At 46.2% G+C, this 17,372-nt stretch overlaps 1 protein-coding gene, 1 long non-coding RNA gene and 1 other non-coding gene across 3 annotated transcripts; 2 read left to right on the forward strand and 1 right to left on the reverse strand.

The window, feature by feature from the left end:
- Positions 1-1,222: 1,222 nt before the first annotated feature.
- MRPL50 (mitochondrial ribosomal protein L50) lies at positions 1,223-5,778 on the reverse strand. Its single transcript, XM_001521410.4, has 2 exons — positions 5,447-5,778; positions 1,223-2,046 (listed from the first exon to the last, which is right to left on the reverse strand). The coding sequence occupies exons 1-2, from the start codon at positions 5,761-5,763 to the stop codon at positions 1,659-1,661; spliced, it is 705 nt and encodes a 234-aa protein (XP_001521460.2). The 5' UTR covers positions 5,764-5,778; the 3' UTR covers positions 1,223-1,658.
- Positions 5,779-5,845: 67 nt separating this feature from the next.
- LOC103164980 lies at positions 5,846-8,215 on the forward strand. Its single transcript, XR_484403.2, has 2 exons — positions 5,846-5,885; positions 7,986-8,215. It is a non-coding gene; the product is annotated as an uncharacterized LOC103164980 (long non-coding RNA).
- An 8,840-nt stretch (positions 8,216-17,055) lies between these two features.
- On the forward strand, positions 17,056-17,193 carry LOC114808292. Its single transcript, XR_003756138.1, has one exon. It is a non-coding gene; the product is annotated as a small nucleolar RNA SNORA7 (small nucleolar RNA).
- The last annotated feature ends 179 nt before the right edge of the window (positions 17,194-17,372 follow it).

Here is a 17,372-nt window from a genome sequence, read left to right on the forward strand (position 1 = left end):
AAGACAGCATCCAAACGGTATCACTGCCTCAGCGCCCTGGACATTAGTTTCAAGGCTCTTCACCACTAGTTGTTCACTTCTGACTTTTCCACTCTCTTCTCCTGCAAGGCATCAGCTCACACTCTTCAGTTCTCCCAAGCTATCTTCTTATACTTTGCCCTCCTCTCTCCATTCCTCCTAAAATCCACCACATCACATCCTTTCCCACTTTCAGAGTCTTCTTAAAATGCCATCTCCATGGAGATGCCATGCCATATCACGGAGAAGCAGTGTGGCTTAATGGAAAGAGCAAGGGTTTGGGAGTCACAGGTCATGGGTTGTAATCCCAGCCCCGCCATTTATCAGCTGTGTGACTTTGGGCCAGTCACTTAACTTCTCTGTGGCTCAGTTACCTCATCTGTAAAATGGGGATTAAGACTGTGAGCCCCATGTGGAACCTGATTACCCCAGCGCTTAGAACAGTGCTTGGCACATAGTAAGCACTTAAGAAATACCGTTATTTTCTCCTCCAGAAGGCATTCCCCAAATAATCCCTTTCTTGGATGTTTTCCTACCATCCACCTTAGCAGTCATGCATATATTGATAGATCTATTCCTTTTATTTTTGCATTTTTGCTTTCATTTTTGCCCTTTGGTCTGATACCCAATATTTTGCTCACCCTGAGCAAAGTTCTAAATTTTGTGTGTGCAAAAGGGAATTAAGATTTGCAAGGAAGACAGGTTTCCACTTCATCAGTCCCCTTTATTTGGACAAGGTGTAGAGCTGAGAGATCATGAGGATTTGGAGGGAGGGCGTGGACAATTTGACGATGAGATGGCTGGCTAGAAGCTCATCATTGAGTACTGTTAGAGTTGGTGAGTTTAATCAAACACTTGTATTTGAGTGCAAAACAATCGATTGTATTTATTAAGCACTCACTGTATGCAAAGCACTGTACTAAGCCCTTAGGAGAGTACAATATAACAGAGTTGGTAGACCCATTCCCTGCCCACAATGAGCTTAGTCCAGAGGGGGAGAGCACTGTTCTAAGAGCCCCCAAGAGGCTCACAGTCTAATGGTTAGAGATGGACTTGCCCTTTGCTTCTACCATTTCTCTTTGTTCAGGCTCATTCAATGTGATCTGATCAAAATGGGTGCATTCTCTGGTCATGTAGTCACTGTACTTAACTCTTGGGGATCTCCAACACTCGATACTTCAAAAAAGAATAGGCAGACACTAAATGCATGTTAAATATTCTTGGTGATTTATTTTATTTAATAGTGAGTTTATTTTTAAAAAAACATGCATTTCAGGATTCTGATCATTTGACTTCCAGAGAACCAAATCTGGAATAGAATTTCATTCCTTTTCACCAAATCCTGGAAGAAATGAATGAATTATATTGTCATTTTCTAAGGATTACAGTTTTATTTGCCTTTTTTTCATTGCTTCTCAAATCTTCAGACAATCTTGCTCAGCCTACACTTTGTACTTGCTAATCCTTTACGTAAAGTTGGCACTGCTTCAGATTTAGCACTACCCAATGGGACCAAGATGCCCTGGTGTCCAAAGAAAAGTCACCCCATTTTAGAAAAAAACAGCACACTTAAATACAGACTCGAGGGTGGATCTTTTGCCAAAAAACCTTCGGGGAAGGTGCCGCTTCCTCTAGGCAGCTCAGTATTCCCAAGTGATTTTCAGGTTGGCAGGGAGCTCACTGGAACAAAGCTCATCAAACTTCGATTGGTCCTGGACAGGAATGCTATAAAAAGCGAGAACGTCCTGGGCGCTGTTCATCTGGTGAAGCCTGGAGTTGGGCACCACGTGGCCCAATTCTTCAGCTAGCTGGGCTAGCAGATGAAACTTCAGTTGACTCTTTTCCAGTGTGGCTTTTCGCCAGTCTGCGGGAAGGGATGCCCCAAAGACTTCCTTAACAAGAGACTCAAGACGACTCTCGAGATCCTCGGGCGGGAGGTATTTGCGGCTCGGAGGCGGGGGGCATGCCAGGGTGGGCTCTTCCTTTACCTCTTCTGCTGCTTCCATCACAGGCGGCTCTCTTTCTTTTCTACAAGTCCATCAGAACCAAACAAAATTAACATCACGGCCACTGTCCTTCAAAATAATGACCATTTAATTCTGAGATTGTTTTTGGAACTCTACTCCAACTCTGCCACTCCCCCATCCTCCCCCCGACTTATGTCCCTGGTAGGATTCAACTGTCAATCGATGGCATTTGTTGAGTGCTTACTGTGGGCAGGGCACTATATTAAGCACTTGGGAAAGGACAACGTAAAAGAGTTGGTATTCCTCAATTCCCTCACCTGCAAAAAGGGGATTCAATACCTATAATCCCTCCTACTTAGCCTATGAGCCCTGTATGGGACCTGATTATCCTGTATTTACCCCAGCAAGTAGTACAGTGCTTGGCATAGAATAAGTGCTTAACAAATTCATTCATTCTATCATATTTATTGAGTACTTACTGTGTGCAAAGCACTGTACCAAGTGCTTGGAAAGTACAATTTGGCAAGAGACAGAGATGATCCCTATCCACCAACGGGCTCACAGTCTAGAAGGAGGTAACAAATACCATTATATTATTATTATCATCATTAAGGCAGAGATTATCATGACATCCAGACTCAAAGGAGAGAAGATAGAAGAAAGAGAAGAGCAGCTGGGAAATGAAAATGTTAAGAGAGGAAGGATCGGAAATATTGGAATGAGGACACCCCTAGACCATAAAAAGTCCTGCAGGAAAGAAAGGAATAACACTGTAAAGATTAAAGAGGTGGCCAAACCCTAAGGCATGATGACTCCACTATTCCTTCACTGGCGCAAAACTGGGAAAGGAGAATTTTTATAATTCTGGCTAAAATGCCAAAAAAAGTCTGAGAAACCAAAAAGAGCCAGAGGCCAGAGAAAAAAGTAAAGTTCAGTAACCCAAAACCGAGAACTTGTCCTGAGAGTGCAAGGTCATAATCTAAGTTAGAAAGCTACAAAATAAGAAAGTCAGGAGAGGTGATAAACAAATGAACATTCCCTGGGTAAAGGGACAAACTAGGGATAACTCGTGAAAAACAAACTCTACGCTTTTTGACCAAGGTTACTCCCTGGGAATTTAGCAACAGTTGACAATTATCAGGCAATCGATGGCATTTATTGACCACTTCCTGTGTGCAGAGCACTTTACCAAGTGTCAGGAGAGCACAGTACGAGAGGTAGACGACACCTTCCCTACTCCCCAGCTTACTGTTGCTTTGCTGTGGTGGTAGAACACCTTTGCTATTTCAGCCAAATAGTTTGTTCTGTGCTTCACTGTGTTGCCACCAAAAAATGTGTATATTGTTTCCTTTCACAGGACTGACCCATGGATTCCACAGATCCCAATCTGCTTTATGGTGGGTTTCTCACTGTTTCTCCTCACTATAGGCCATACACGATTCTTAGTCTTTCTTCCTGTTGTTATATGTCCCATTCCTTTTAGTCACTGGAAATTTCACAAATAGTGATTCTACAATTTCTTGAGCTCTGTCCCCATTTCCCTTACCTGAAATGTATTTTGATACTTGTCTCCCCCACTAGAGTGTAAGATCCTGGTCTCTCTTTCTTACAGTCCTCTAGGCTATAAGCTCCTGTGGACGGGGAACTTATCTACCAACTCTGATAAACTGTACTCTTCCAAGCACTTAGAATAGTGCTCTGCACATATTAAGTGCTCAGTAAATGGTTGATTACTGAGACTGTTAGCCCCATGTGAGACAGGGACTATGTCCAAAGTGATGAACCTGAATCTTCCCCAGTGCTTACAACAGTGATTGCTACATAGCATGCATTTATTATTAGTGTCTCCACCAGCTTTATTGTACTTTCCCAAATGCTTAGTACAGCGTTCTGCACATAGTAAGTCCTCAATAATGGGAGGTAAATACATTTACCCCTCCAGAGAGAGAAAACAAATCATTAAAAACTAGGTGTCAAGTCTTGATTTTGAGGGGTGGGAGTTGTCTTGGGATGGTGTATGATGGGGCAAGGTAGAGAAGGGAGAAAAGGGGGTGGTTGGGATCTGGTAGCATTTTTGTTTGAGAGAGGGCTTTCCTCAACTGAGCAGTAGCTGACCCGGGGATCAGGCCTTCAAATCGGCCAGAAGCAGAAACCTGGTGACGTTGTGCTGACCCCTGAAACGACCACCCTTGCTGAGAAATCGTGTTCAGCAGTTGGCAACCCGGGCAAAGACCTGCTACATTACGGTATTTTCACGGACAGAGTGTGCAAAGTATTTTCTCGCCAAGACATTCACACCTATGGATGCAGCCTCTCCGATGACAGGGTCATCTTCCAACTGTATGGCAGCTCTACTTGGCTGGTGACTTTCTCTATACTTCCTCTATAAACTGGGGATACAGAGAAGCAGGGTGGCCCGGTGGGAAGCGCAGGGGCTTGGGAATCAGGGACCTATGTTCTAATCCAAGCCCCAGTACTTGTCAGCTGTATGACCCTGGCCAAATCATTTAACTTCTCTACGCATGCTTCCTCATCTGTAAAATGGGAATTCTAATACTGGTCCTCCCCCCCGCCATTCAGGCTGTGAGTCCCTGGTGGGCCAGGGATTGTATACCATTGGATCATCTTGTATGGACCCCAGATTTTGGAAAAGTGCCTGGCACGGATCGCTTAGCTGATACCACAATTAGTATTATTATACACCACAGCACGGCAACAGTCAGTCAAACGTATCTGAGCACTTTCTGTGTGCGGCGCACTGTGCTAAGCGATCGGGGGAGTACAATACCAATAAAACGGACATTAAAAAAAAAATTCCAGATCCGTACGTAGGTGCTGGGGTGGACCCGGGCTAATCGGGCTGGACACACACGGCCCCTGTCCCACGTGGGGCTCACAGTCTCTGTCCCCATTTCACAGATGAGGAGCAGCGTGGCTCAGTGGAAAGAGCCCGGGCTTAGGAGTCAGAGGTCATGGGTTCGAATCCCGGCTCTGCCCCTTGTCAGCTATGTGACTGTGGGCGAGCCACTTCACTTCTCTGGACCTCAGTTCCCTCCTCTGGAAAATGGGGATTAACTGTGAGTCTCACGTGGGCCAACCTGATGACCCTGTATCTCCTCCAGCGCTTGGAACAGTGCTCTGCACATAGGAAGCGCTTAATAAATACCATCATCATTATTCTATGCCTCAGTTCCCTCATCTATAAAATGGGGATGAAGACTGCGAGCCTCACGTGGGGCAACCTTACCTTGTATTTACCCCAGCGCTTAGAACAGTGCTCTGCACAGAGTAAGCGCTTAACAAATACCAAAATCATTATTATGAGGAAAATGAAGTGACTTGCGCCATGACCTTCCGCCTCCCAGGCCCGGGCTCCTGCCACCACGCCACGCTGCTTCTCCTAAGAGAATGCTGGGCGGGTAGGCGAGCTCCCGGGGCCCCTAACTCCGGCCCCAGGTTACCTGGACAGCCCCCACAAAGCCCTCCGGGACCGGCCAAGGACCACGGGGACCGACCGCCTCAAAAGGCCGCCGAACAGACCGCCCGCCGCCATCTTGAATAGCGAAGAGAGGGGAGCTGACTCCGCCCACAACCGGAAGCGCCCCCCGGCGGCTCCTTTAAATTCAAGGCGAATGGCGGGTGAAGGGCCGGAAGTTGTTGCTGCGGAGCATCTCTGGACTTGTAGTTCCCAGCGGCGGCAGACGCTACTCCATTTCGCAAAGCGTTTGGGGATTGGGAACTGATCCTTGTTTTTCCTTCCTCTCTCTTTCTTCTTCATGGTGTTCGTTAAGCAGTTACTACGCGTCAGCAACATGGCCCCGTGGGAAGAGCACGGATCCGGCAGCCAGAGGGGCTGGGTTCCAATCCCCGATCTGCCGCGTGTGTGCTGTGTGACCTCGGGTAAGTCGCTTCACCTCTCTGTGCCTCGGTTCCCTCATCTGAAAAATGGGAATTAAAGACTGTGAGCCCCGGGTAGGTCAGGGACTGGGTCCAACCCGATAGCTTGAAACTACCCCAGCGCTTATTTCACCGCCTGGCCAATAGGAAGCACTTAAGTACCGCTATTATTATTAAGGATGGGGGTAATAATAATGTTGGTATTTGTTAAGCGCTTACCATGTGCAGAGCGCTGTTCTAAGCGCTGGGGGAGATAGAGGGTCATCAGGTTGCCCCACGAGGCTCACAGTCTGAATCCCCATTTTACAGATGAGGTTACTGAGGCACAGAGAAGTGAAGTGACTTGCCCACAGTCACACAGCTGACAAGTGGCAGAGCCGGGATTCGAACCCATCACTTCTGACTCCCAAGCCCGGGCTCTTACCACTGAGCCATGCAATCGGGTTGGACAGAGCCCCTGTCTTACGTGAGGCTCACATTTTCCAGGTGAGTTAACTGAGGCCCAGAGAAGTTAAGTGTCTTGCCCAAGGTCACACAGCAGATGAGTGGCAGAGCTGGAATTAGCACTCGGGTCCTCTGACTCCCAGGCCAGTGCCCTTTTCACTAGGCCACACTGCTTCCCGTTGTGGTCCTTCTTGTTTGGGCCCCACTTTGACTGCAGACTCATTTTGGTCGCCATCCAGTCGTGACCCCTTTTGGCATCGTTATGTGCCAGGTTGTGTCATCAGACATTCCAACCTAGGGGTCTTCTCTCTAAATCCCGGAACTGAACTACTCAAGAGCTCTTGAGAAGCAGCGTGGCCTAGTATTCATTCGTTCATTCAATAGTATTTATTGAGCGCTTACTATGGACAGAGCACTGTAGGAAGCGCTTGGAATGGGCAATTCGGCAACAGATATTGACCATCCCTGCCCAGTGACGGGCTCACGGTCTAAACAGGGGAGACAGCAAAGCAAAACAGGACAAAACAAGACCACATCATCGAGATAAATAGAATCAAGGAGATGTACACCTCATTAACAAAATACATAGGGTAATAAATGATATATACAAATGAGCACAGTGCTGAGAGGAGGGGAAGGCGGGGAGAGCAGAGGGAAAGGGGGAGCTCAGTCTGGGAAGGCCTCCTGGAGGAGGTGAGCTCTCAGTAGGGCTTTGCAGAGGGGAAGAGAGTTAGTTCATTCATTCAATAGTATTTATTGAGCGCTTACTATGTGCAGAGCACTGTACTAAGCGCTTGGAATGTAGAAATCGGCAACAAAGACAGTCCCTGCCCATTGATGGGCTTACAGTCTAATCAGAGGAGACAGACAAAAACAATATCAATAATATATATATAGTTTATATAGTAGGTAGTAGATAAATCCCGGGCCTGGGAGTCAGAAGGACCTGGTTTCTAATCCCAGCTCTGCCACTTTTCTGCTGTGTGACCTTGGGCAGGTCACTTTCTTTTTCTGCACCTCAGTTACCCCCTCTGTAAAATAGGGGTTAAGGTTGTGAGCCCCGTGTGAGATATGGACTGTGTGCAACCTAATTAGCTTGTATCTACTGCAGCGCTTAGTGCAGTGCCTGGCATGTAGTAAGATCTTAAAAAATACCATTTAAAGAATCCCAGAGGGAGGGAATCCAGGAAAGATCATCTTGTCCATCTCCCTGCGCCTAGTTAAACAGATTGCAGAAGAGACACTACAATTTTGGTAATCCCCTATCAATATTTATTGATTTTAAAATGATGCAACTGGACAGAATGTTCTATCCATGGATACAGATAAAAGACCTAGGTCAATTAAAAATTAATTCCATTCTGGGCACGGGTAAAAAGTCCTTTCTGTCACTGCAGGGTGGCTTAGCTGAAAGAGCACAGGCTTGGGTATTGCTTATAATCCCAGCTCCACACTTGTCTGCTGTGTAACCTTGGGCAAGCCGCTTAACTTCTCTGTGGCTCAGTTACCTCATCTGTAAAATGGAGATTAAGACTGTGCACCCCACGTGGGACAACCTGATGACTTTGTATCTACCCCAGCTCTTAGAATAGTGCTTGACGCATAGCAGACACTTAACAAATACCCTGATAATAATAATAATCCTGATTTTTCTCCAAGTTTCTGCTGATGAAGAGTAACTCCTTTCCTGATCATCACACACCAGGCTGGTCTGTCTTCTGGAGTTTTCTCCCAACCATCCATTTCAACATTATTATTTAAGAGGATGTTTCTCTGTGATTGTAAAAGGTTTGTTTTGCTTTCTCTGCCGCCGGATGTCCTATTTCGGTTCACCTTATGTGTGTACCTGTGTTGTTTCCGAACATGAGGCAACTGTCTGTGAGATCCTGTCCGTGTGTGCGAGTGGAACTGAAAAAGCCATCGTGTGAGCATCCCACCCTGCCATACTGTCCGCTCTGCGTTAATGAGTTTGTGCCCTAGGGCTCATCTCTGTTTTCCTGTCTGCACTTTGGGGAAGGGCCTTTCCGCCTGCAAGTGCAAGGATAGGTTAATAGGAGGACCAACCATACGGTGTAAGTGACTCTAATGCAGAAGCATACTCACACCCCAATCAACACAGGACAACAGCTGCCCTGGGTGACCGCAAGGAGCACGACAGACCTATGGCATTATCACTCATGGCGACATCTCCATAGCAAGGGGGAAATGGCACATCTCATAAACTGTGATGATTTCAAGCACAACAATAGAGGGAGGGGGGCTATGGGCACATTATCGCTTTGGGAAATATCCGCCAGACCAAGTTCAGCATTTTCCCATAGTCCGGACTTTGGGTCTGTCCTTGGTCTGTGAGATAAGGACTACATTCCTGGAGTTGGGCTGTTCTGCACCTGGTGCAGGGGATGCAGTTCTTCTTTATCGGTGGCCTTCCTCCTCTCAGGAATATGAAAGAAGGGGCCCACAGTTCTTGGGTTGGAACCAGGAGATACGTGGTGTGTTCATTGAGGCCTCGCGCGCCAGGCTGATTAAGTGTCACTAAGAGCCCTCCGCGGTATTCCCCTTCCACTCCTCATGCCCAGTATTGGACATGGACAAGGAACCAGGAGGTCAGGATTCCTGAGAAGCTATTATTTTAAAATTTTGTCATAGAGCTGGAAGGCCCTTCGAGAGATCATTTAATCCCGTTCCTGCCTCCAGGCCAAGATATTCTGAACACATTTCCTCTTGGAGTGCCTTTGATTATAATCCTTCCTCACCTACCCCAACCAAGCCTCTGTCCTCCTGTCCCTGAGCTCCAGTGCCTCAGAAATGCCAGGTAAGAGGAAGAGGAACTGCTTCATCTCCTAAATAGGGATGTAAATTCAGGGACAGGACATCAGTTTCTATTCTGATCACTATTAGAAATTGAGTTTTGATTTAGTGAGAGTGGATAAAGAGTATCACGTCCTTGTTCTGGAGAATGAGTCAAGGGAAAGTTTTTGTGCCCGTGTCAGAGCAGCAATTATTCCTTGAAGAAAGCCAGGCAGACACAATCACTCCTCATCTTATCCATTCTGGGAACTCCTAAATTGAAGAAACAAGGATTAGACAGGCAGGCCTAGGCAAGTACCTTGATCTGAGCCTCAGGAGAATCAATCAAGAGTATTTGTTAAGCACTTAGTGTGAAGAGCACTGTCTAAGTACTTTGGAGAAATAGAGATAGAAGACATGATCCCTGCCCTCAAGGAAGTTTACAGACTAGTAGGTGAGGCAGATGCAAAATACATTACAGATCGGAAGAAGAGGAGAATGGAAAGATCTATATGTGGGTGACTCATTATTTTCACGGTAGGGAATATAAGTGAAAATGTACAGAAAGACTGTGGTTGATTGCGAGTGCATAAAGGGCAGAGGGTGGTCCAAAGCTGCAGTTTCGCAGGATCAAGGAGTGGAAAGTGACGGCCTCCTCCCCCCTCCCTCTGCCCACCAGAGAAGCAGCATGGCCTATTGGAGAGAGCCAGGGCCTGGGAGGTAGAAAGTCGTGGGTTCTAATTCCATCTCCGCCGCTTGTCTGCTGTGTGGCCTTCACTTCTCTGGGCCTCAGTTCCCTCACCTGTAAAATGGGGATAAAAGACTGTGAGTCCCACGTGGGACAGCCCGATTAGCTTGTATCCACCCCAGTGCTTAGAACTGTGCTTGGCACATAGTAAGCACTTAATAATAATATTGGTATTTGTTAAGCGCTTACCATGTGCCGAGCACTGTTCTAAGCACTGGGGTAGATAGAGGGTAATCAGATTGGCCCTCGTGAGGCTCACAGTCTTCATCCCTGTTTTACAGATGAGGGAACTGAGGCACAGAGAAGTGAAGTGACTTGCCCACAGTCACACAGCTGACAAGTGGCAGAGCTGGAGTTTGAACCCATGACCTCTGACTCCCAAGCCCATGCGCTTTCCACTGAGCCACGCTGCTTCCCATAATACCATCCTCATCATCACCGCACCCCTGCCTTCCTCTCCTCCCCGACACCAAACCACTCATCCCCAGCATCGGACCCCTCAGCCCACTCACATCCATTCCCACTCTTTGCACTATCCCCCTCCTCCATCCTCCCCTCCCAAACCCCAATTAAGATTCAGCCTATGGTGGAATCAATCAGTCAGTCGTATTTATTCAGTACTTACCATGTGCCGAGCACTGTACTAAGCACTTGGGAGAGTACAGTATAACAGACACATTCCCTGCCTACAACGAGTTTACGGTCTAGAGGGGGAGACAGGCATTAATATAAATATATAAATAAATTACGAATATGGTCATGAGTGCTGTGGTAGTCTGTCAAGCATTTTATCCACATTTATCCACATTTTACAGATGGTGGAATTGAGGTGCAGAAAAGTTAAGTGACTTGTTCAAGGTCACACTGCAGGCAATTGGAGGAACCAGATTAGAACCCAAGTTTCCTGACCCTCAGTCCTGAGCTTTTTCCACTAAGCTATGCTGCTTCCCTCATCTGCCTGTCCTCCCGTCAACCTCATATCACCAACTCCAACCCTGGATCACCTCCACAGTATGTTTCATCTGCTCCCGGGTTCAGGCCGTGGAGCACTATTGGTAGAAATCCAGGTACCGGGCCAACTTTGTGCACATCAAATTCATCTTAAATTGCTCTGTATCTGCCCTCTCTTCTGCTCTGCAACACTACTTCTCCGTGGCTCAGTGGAAAGAGCAGTGGCTTGGGAGTCAGAGGTCATGAGCTCTGCCACTTGTCAGCTGTGTGACCGTGGGCAAGTCACTTAACTTCTCTGTGACTCAGTTACCTCATCTGTAAAGTGGGGATTAACACTGTGAGCCTCACGTGGGACAACCTGATTACCCTGTAACTACCCCAGCGCATAGAACAGTGCTCTGCACATAGTAAGCACTTAAATACCAACATTATTATTATTATTATTCTCCTTCATCAAATCCCTTTTTTAAAAAATGGTATTTGTTAAGCACTTAGTATGTGTCAGGTACTGTTCTAAGTGCTGGGGTAGATACAAGGTAATCAGGAGAAGCAGCGTGGCTCAGTGGAAAGAGCATGGGCTTTGGAGTCAGGGCTCATGAGTTCGAATCCCAGCTCTGCCACTTGTCGGCTGTGTGACTGTGGGCAAGTCACTTAACTTCTCTGCGCCTCAGTTCCCTCATCTGTAAAATGGGGATGAAAACTGTGAGCCCCACGTGGGACAACCTGATTCCCCTATGTCTACCCCAGTGCTTAGAACAGTGCTCGGCACATAGTAAGCGCTTAACAAATACCAACATTATTTTATTATTATTAGGTTGGACACAGTCCATGTCCCACGTGGGGCTCACAGTCTCAATCCCCATTTTACAGATGAGGGAACCGAGACTAGAGCTGGGATTAGAACTCAGGTCCTTCCGACTGCCAGGCCTAGGGTCTGGTGCTTCTACACTTTACATTTCAGTACCTCTGTGACACCTAAGCACTTGAAAACTCTATGTGTAGATCCTTTGTCTTTCTCTGTAATTGATTTTAGTGTCTGATTCCCCCGCTAATTATATGTTCCTTAAGGGTGGCGGCGATGTGTACTAATTCAATTTACTCTCCCAAGGGCTTGATACAGTGATACTCTAGGTACTCGACATTGATTGACTGCGAAAGTGCTGAGGTGGTAGTTGAGAGACTTTGACTTGGGGAGAAAATTTAATCAAGGACAGTCCCCTGGATGAAGTGAAATTTCCAAAGGGCATTGAAGATGGGAAGAGCTAGGGGCTGGCCGATTTTAAGGGGGAGGGTGCTTCAGGCAGGAGGAAGGACATGAACCAGGTGTTGGAAGGGAAAGATGTGAGATTGAGGTACAGCAAGTAGGTGAGCTTGAGAGAAACAAAAAGTGTGAACTGGGGCAGATTGGGACAAGAGAGGGTAAGTGAGAGAAGCAGCATGGCCTAGTGGAAAGAGCACGAGCCTAAGAGTCAGAGGATCTGGGTCCTAATACCAGTTCCACCACTCAACTGCTGTGCAAACTTGGACATGTCACATAACTTCTGTGGGCATCAGTTTCCTCATCTGTAATATGGGGATCCACTACTGTTCTCCCTCCCTATTAGACCGAATTCCATATGGGACAGGGCCTAGGTCCAACCTGATTATCCTATACCTACCCAGTGCTTAGCACACAGTAAGCGCTTAACTGTTGAGGGCAGGGAACGTGTCTCCTAATTCTGTTGTATTGTTCAAATGGCACAATTATGATCAATTATGAAAAATCATTTACCAGCCCCGAACAACCAACTGGGAGTGTTGCACAGGTGACCCAAATGCCTTGAGGACACAGGGAGATTTCCCAGGCCACAAGTCCCACCCTTCATTTTGCACATTGGGGAACTTAATTGTATTTACTGAGAGCTTACTGTGGGCAGAGCACTGTACTAAATGCTTGGGAGAGGACACTATAACAAAATTGGTAGGTATGGTCCCTGGCCACAGTGAGCTTAAATAATTATGGATATGCTGTGGGGTTGAGGGAGGGATGAATGAGGGTGCAAATCCGAGTGCAAGGGCGATGCAGAAGAGAGCGGGAAAGAGGGAATGGGGGCTTAGAGAAGGCCTCTTGGAGGCTTTGAAGGTGGGGAGAGCGATCGTCTGTCAGATGTGAAGAGCGAGGGCTTTCCAGGCCAGAGGTGGGACATGGGAAAGTGGTCAGGAGTGAGACAGTCGAGATGGAGACACAGCGAGTAGGCTGGCCTTAGAGGAGCGAAGTGTGTGGGCTGGATTGTAATAGGAGATCAGGGAGGGAGGGGGTTGGGGGCAAGGTGATGAAGTGCTTTAAAGCCTGTGGTAAGGAATTTCTGTTTGATGGAGAGGTGGATGGGCAACCACTCGAGGCTCTTGAGGAGTGGGGAAACATGGCCCGAATGGTTTAGTAGAAAAATGACCCGGGCAGCAGAGTGAAGTCTGGACTGGAGTGGAGAGAGACAGGAGGCAGGGAGGTCAGCAAGAAGGCTCATGCAGTTATCAGTGCTTGGATTAATGTGATAGTGGTTTGGATGGAGAGGAAAGGGCAGATTTTAGCAATGTTGTGAAGACTTCTGTTCAGGTCTTTGGGGGTGGGGGTTCAGGGGTACCAGTGAGCAATAAATTGGTCCTCCAGTCAAGCAGGATGTTAATCTCTCAGTTTATACAATAATAATAATCTCAGTGTATATGCTTGGTCAGTGGTCTTGAAAAAACCTGATTCTAGACTTAGAACTTAGAAAGCCACCCATTTCCAGGTGCTGTTTACCTAGAAACTGGCCATTTCCCTGAGGATAGTGACGAAAGGTGCTAGTAACAAAGCTAAAAGAAAGGTTAAAAAATATATCTACACATAGCCACACACCCATTATTATTATGGCTATTATTACGGTACTTGTTGAGTGCTTATTATACGCCAAGCACTGTACTAGGCACTGGGATAGATAGTCATATTGGACCCAGTCCCTGACATACACACGGTTCGCAATCTGAGTAGGAGTAGGATCTCATCCCCATTTTACAGATGAGGAAACTAAGGCACGGAGAAGTTAAGTGACTTGCCCGAGGTTACACAACAGACAAGTGGCAGAGCCAGAATTAGAACCCAGGTCCTTTGGCTCCTGGGCCTGTGCTCTTTCCACTAGGCCACAATGCTTCCTTACACATATATCATGTTAGTGATGTCTAGCTCTAATCAAGAGTTGGGTAGTACATTGAAGTTGCTTTTAACATAAACTCGCAAACAATTTTGAGAAGGAATACAGAAGATATGATTCATACTGTTTAAAAACATTTTATTTCTTTTCTCAGGAGCAGTAGTGTTATTCAAATCCTGCCCAGTCACTTAATAAGTAATGCTCATCTGCTCACTACCCTAAGAGTGTTACATTTGGTGAACGTTACTTTATTCCAGGCCAAGAGGTGATCTTTCTTACTAATTATTTCCTTCAACTGTGGGAGGAAAAATTGCTGGGATGGAGCTAATAGAGCACTGCTAAGGAATAAATCGAAATGCCAGATTAGAGAAAAATTGTTTTTCTCTCTTCAGAATGTGGGTGGGGGGGGGCGTGAGGAGAAGTGTTGAGAGCATCCTATTTTTTTTCCTGTAGTGAAGGATTTAAAGTGCACCATGTTTCCAATGGTTCCACTTTCCATTATATTTTTTCAGTCACCTCCTGCTAACTCAGAAAGCAAAGCCGCAGAAAGTATGAACCTCACAGGCCTCTAGTAGGTATAGTTGGCAGTGAAAAGAGATTGGGTTGCAGAAGCACCGGACGAGGAAGAATGAACGTATTGCCCTTTGGATGCTTTGCTATTGGCCTGGAAAACAAAAGGAAGAAAAATCAGTTAGCTTCCACAACAGAACATGTGAAAAAGAGGAAGAGGCAAGAGAGGCTGACTCAAAGCTGGTGGAACCTGAACTCTGAGTTAAAACTGTGAGTCGGGGTGGGGGAGAGGGAAGGGGCCAAGTCCTCTAGACTGTAAACTCGTGGGCGGGGAATGTGTCTCTTCATTGTGGTATTGTACTCTCCCAAGGGCTTAATACAGTAATCTGCACACAATAAGCGCTCAATAAATGATCGAGTGAGGGGATCCATCAGAGAATCAAGAATTGTCAAGCCACCAATTGAAATGTCAGTTCTAAGCAAGTTACAGCTAGCTGGCTTTTTGAAGACCGGTGAAGTGAATCAATGGTTTTTAATCGGCAGGAGCATCAGCATTAGAAAAACAATAACCTCAATAACCTCAAGTAGCACTAACTAGCTCCAGGAAGTACCACTATCAGGGGGAAGGGTTCAAGGCATCCTTAGGAATGTAGTAGTACTGGAGAAGCAGCATGGCTTAATTGACAGTGTCCAGGCCTGGGAGTCAGAGGTCATGGGTTCTAATCCCAGCTCCTCCACATGTCTGCTGTGTGACCTTGGGCAAGTCACTTCATTTCTCTGGGCCTCAGTTACCTCATTTACAAAATGGGGATTAAGAGTGTGAGCCCCAGGCGGGACAGGGACTGTGTCCACCCTGAATAATTTGTCTCTGCCCCAGAGCTTAGAACAGTGCTTAGCACATAGTAAGTGCTTAACAAGTACCATAGTTATCATTATTATTACCTTCCTGAAAAGGTATACCCAGATAGTCATATATGCCTTGAGGAAAATTTTTAAAATTAGAAGCAGAAAGTGGAGGGAAAACCTGGAGAATGGATTAGAATTCCCTGTTCTCCACAGTTGTCCCACATGCCACAAAGCCCTGATTGAAAGTCCAGTTTTCAAAAAATGAGATCCCTTAGAGAAAGGGCGTTATCTCTTTCAAACTCCTTGCAAATGGAGGCAGTTGCTTCTTCCAAATGCATTCTTCCCTGTAGCCCCCCATTAAATTCCTCCAGGGTAGGGAATGTATCCTGTTTCCTTTTTGACATCCAACAGCATCTAATGTGTATCCTGAGTATCCCATGAAGACCAAGAAACAGGCTCAAAAACAGAGAGGCAGCAAAGGTATATCTTTTCAGATGCACAATGGTCCCACATCGGTTTTTTCTACCACACTTTCACACGTGGTTAGAATCGCAGCAGCAGTAATGTCATCTTTGAAAATGAAAGACAACTGTATACAGTGCGACACAAGGAAGAAGGCAGTGAGGTAAATGATGAATTACACTGTGCCTCCTGTCTTTCTACCCTACTCTTGGAGGCCAGCCTTAGTCTTGTCTAGTGATATGGATTGGCACTGAGATATATTGGGGAAGTGCAGCCTCTAGACTGTACATTCTTCCTCTAGACTGTTAGCTCCTCCTCTAGACTTTAAGCTCCTTGTGGGCAGGGTACATATCTACCTACTCTTTTATATTGTTCTCTCCCAAGCCCTTAGTACAGTGCTCTGCACAGTAAGTGCTCAATAAATACAAGTGATGATTTTTTTAAAATAATGTTCTGCACACATCTCCTCCCTCCTCAGAAAACTTCTTGGTTTCCCATTCCCCTTCACTTAGGACAGAAATTCCTGACTACTAGTTTTGAAGTCCTCAATTAGCTTTTTCCCTCCTACTTGTCCACTCTCTTCTCCCACTACACCCCACTTCACACACATCATTCCTCTCCAGCCAAACTATTCACTACCTCCTTGTCTCCATCACCTCCAAGCCTGTGTTCCCACCCTTCTTCCTTCCTGGAACTCCTTTCTGCTAGTACTAGAACTACTAGTACACCCATCCTCAATCTGAGTAATTCACATCTCCCCCATTTTTACTTATTTCTAAGAAAATATTAGGGACCCGGAGTGACAGCAAAATACAAAAGTAAGCAAGTCCGGACAATTGTAACGATTCGAATTACAATCAGGCAAATGAGAAAACTGTAAAGTTCACTATGGCAATACAAATGAAGACCAGGGCAAGGCATATATTAATGTATAAATGGGCCAGTATTGAAACTCTACGCAAGAACATATGGTGATATGAACTGGCAGAATACAGTTATGGAATTTGAAGAAGGAATTACAATCAGACTGATATGGAATCAATCAATCAATCATATTTATTGAGTGCTTACTGTGTGCATAGTGCTGAACTAAGCAGTTGGGAGATTACAATATAGCATAACATAGCAATATAGCAAAATCTATATTGAAAAATATCGGTGGTGATTTGGATGGGTAGGGGTAACTGAAGGGAAGGACTGAAGGTAAGTGAAGGAAGGAATGTATCTGTTTATTGTTGTGTTGTACTCTCCCAAGCACCTCTCAAGGTCACACCTGGAGAGTTTCCAGTACTCTACCAGTCTCGGCCTCAGGAGGGAGAATCAGGCAGAGACCTACCCATTCCATTCCTAGCTTGGGCAGTGGCTAGCAAGTGGAAGGCAATCTGCTACAAGTCGAAACTTACTCATGCTGGGCATCAGCAGCATGGGAGAGAGTCGAGGGCGGAGATGCGAGTTTACCGCGCGGAAGGTGGCAATGGTAAACCACTTCCGTATTTTTACCAAGAAAACTCTATGGATACACTACCAGAACGATTGCAGATGGAGAGCGGGGCATTCTGGGAGAGATGTGTC

This window comes from Ornithorhynchus anatinus, chromosome X5, assembly GCF_004115215.2.
Source record: "Ornithorhynchus anatinus isolate Pmale09 chromosome X5, mOrnAna1.pri.v4, whole genome shotgun sequence".
NCBI lineage: Eukaryota > Metazoa > Chordata > Mammalia > Monotremata > Ornithorhynchidae > Ornithorhynchus > Ornithorhynchus anatinus.

Coding starts and splice junctions, on each gene's coding strand:
- MRPL50 (XM_001521410.4), bottom strand. CDS start 5,763: ATGAAGAAGAAAGAGAGAGGAAGGAAAAACAAGGATCAGTTCCCAATC. Junction 2,047..5,446: donor GCTTTGTGGGGGCTGTCCAG/GTAACCTGGGGC, acceptor ATGGACTTGTAG/AAAAGAAAGAGAGCCGCCTG.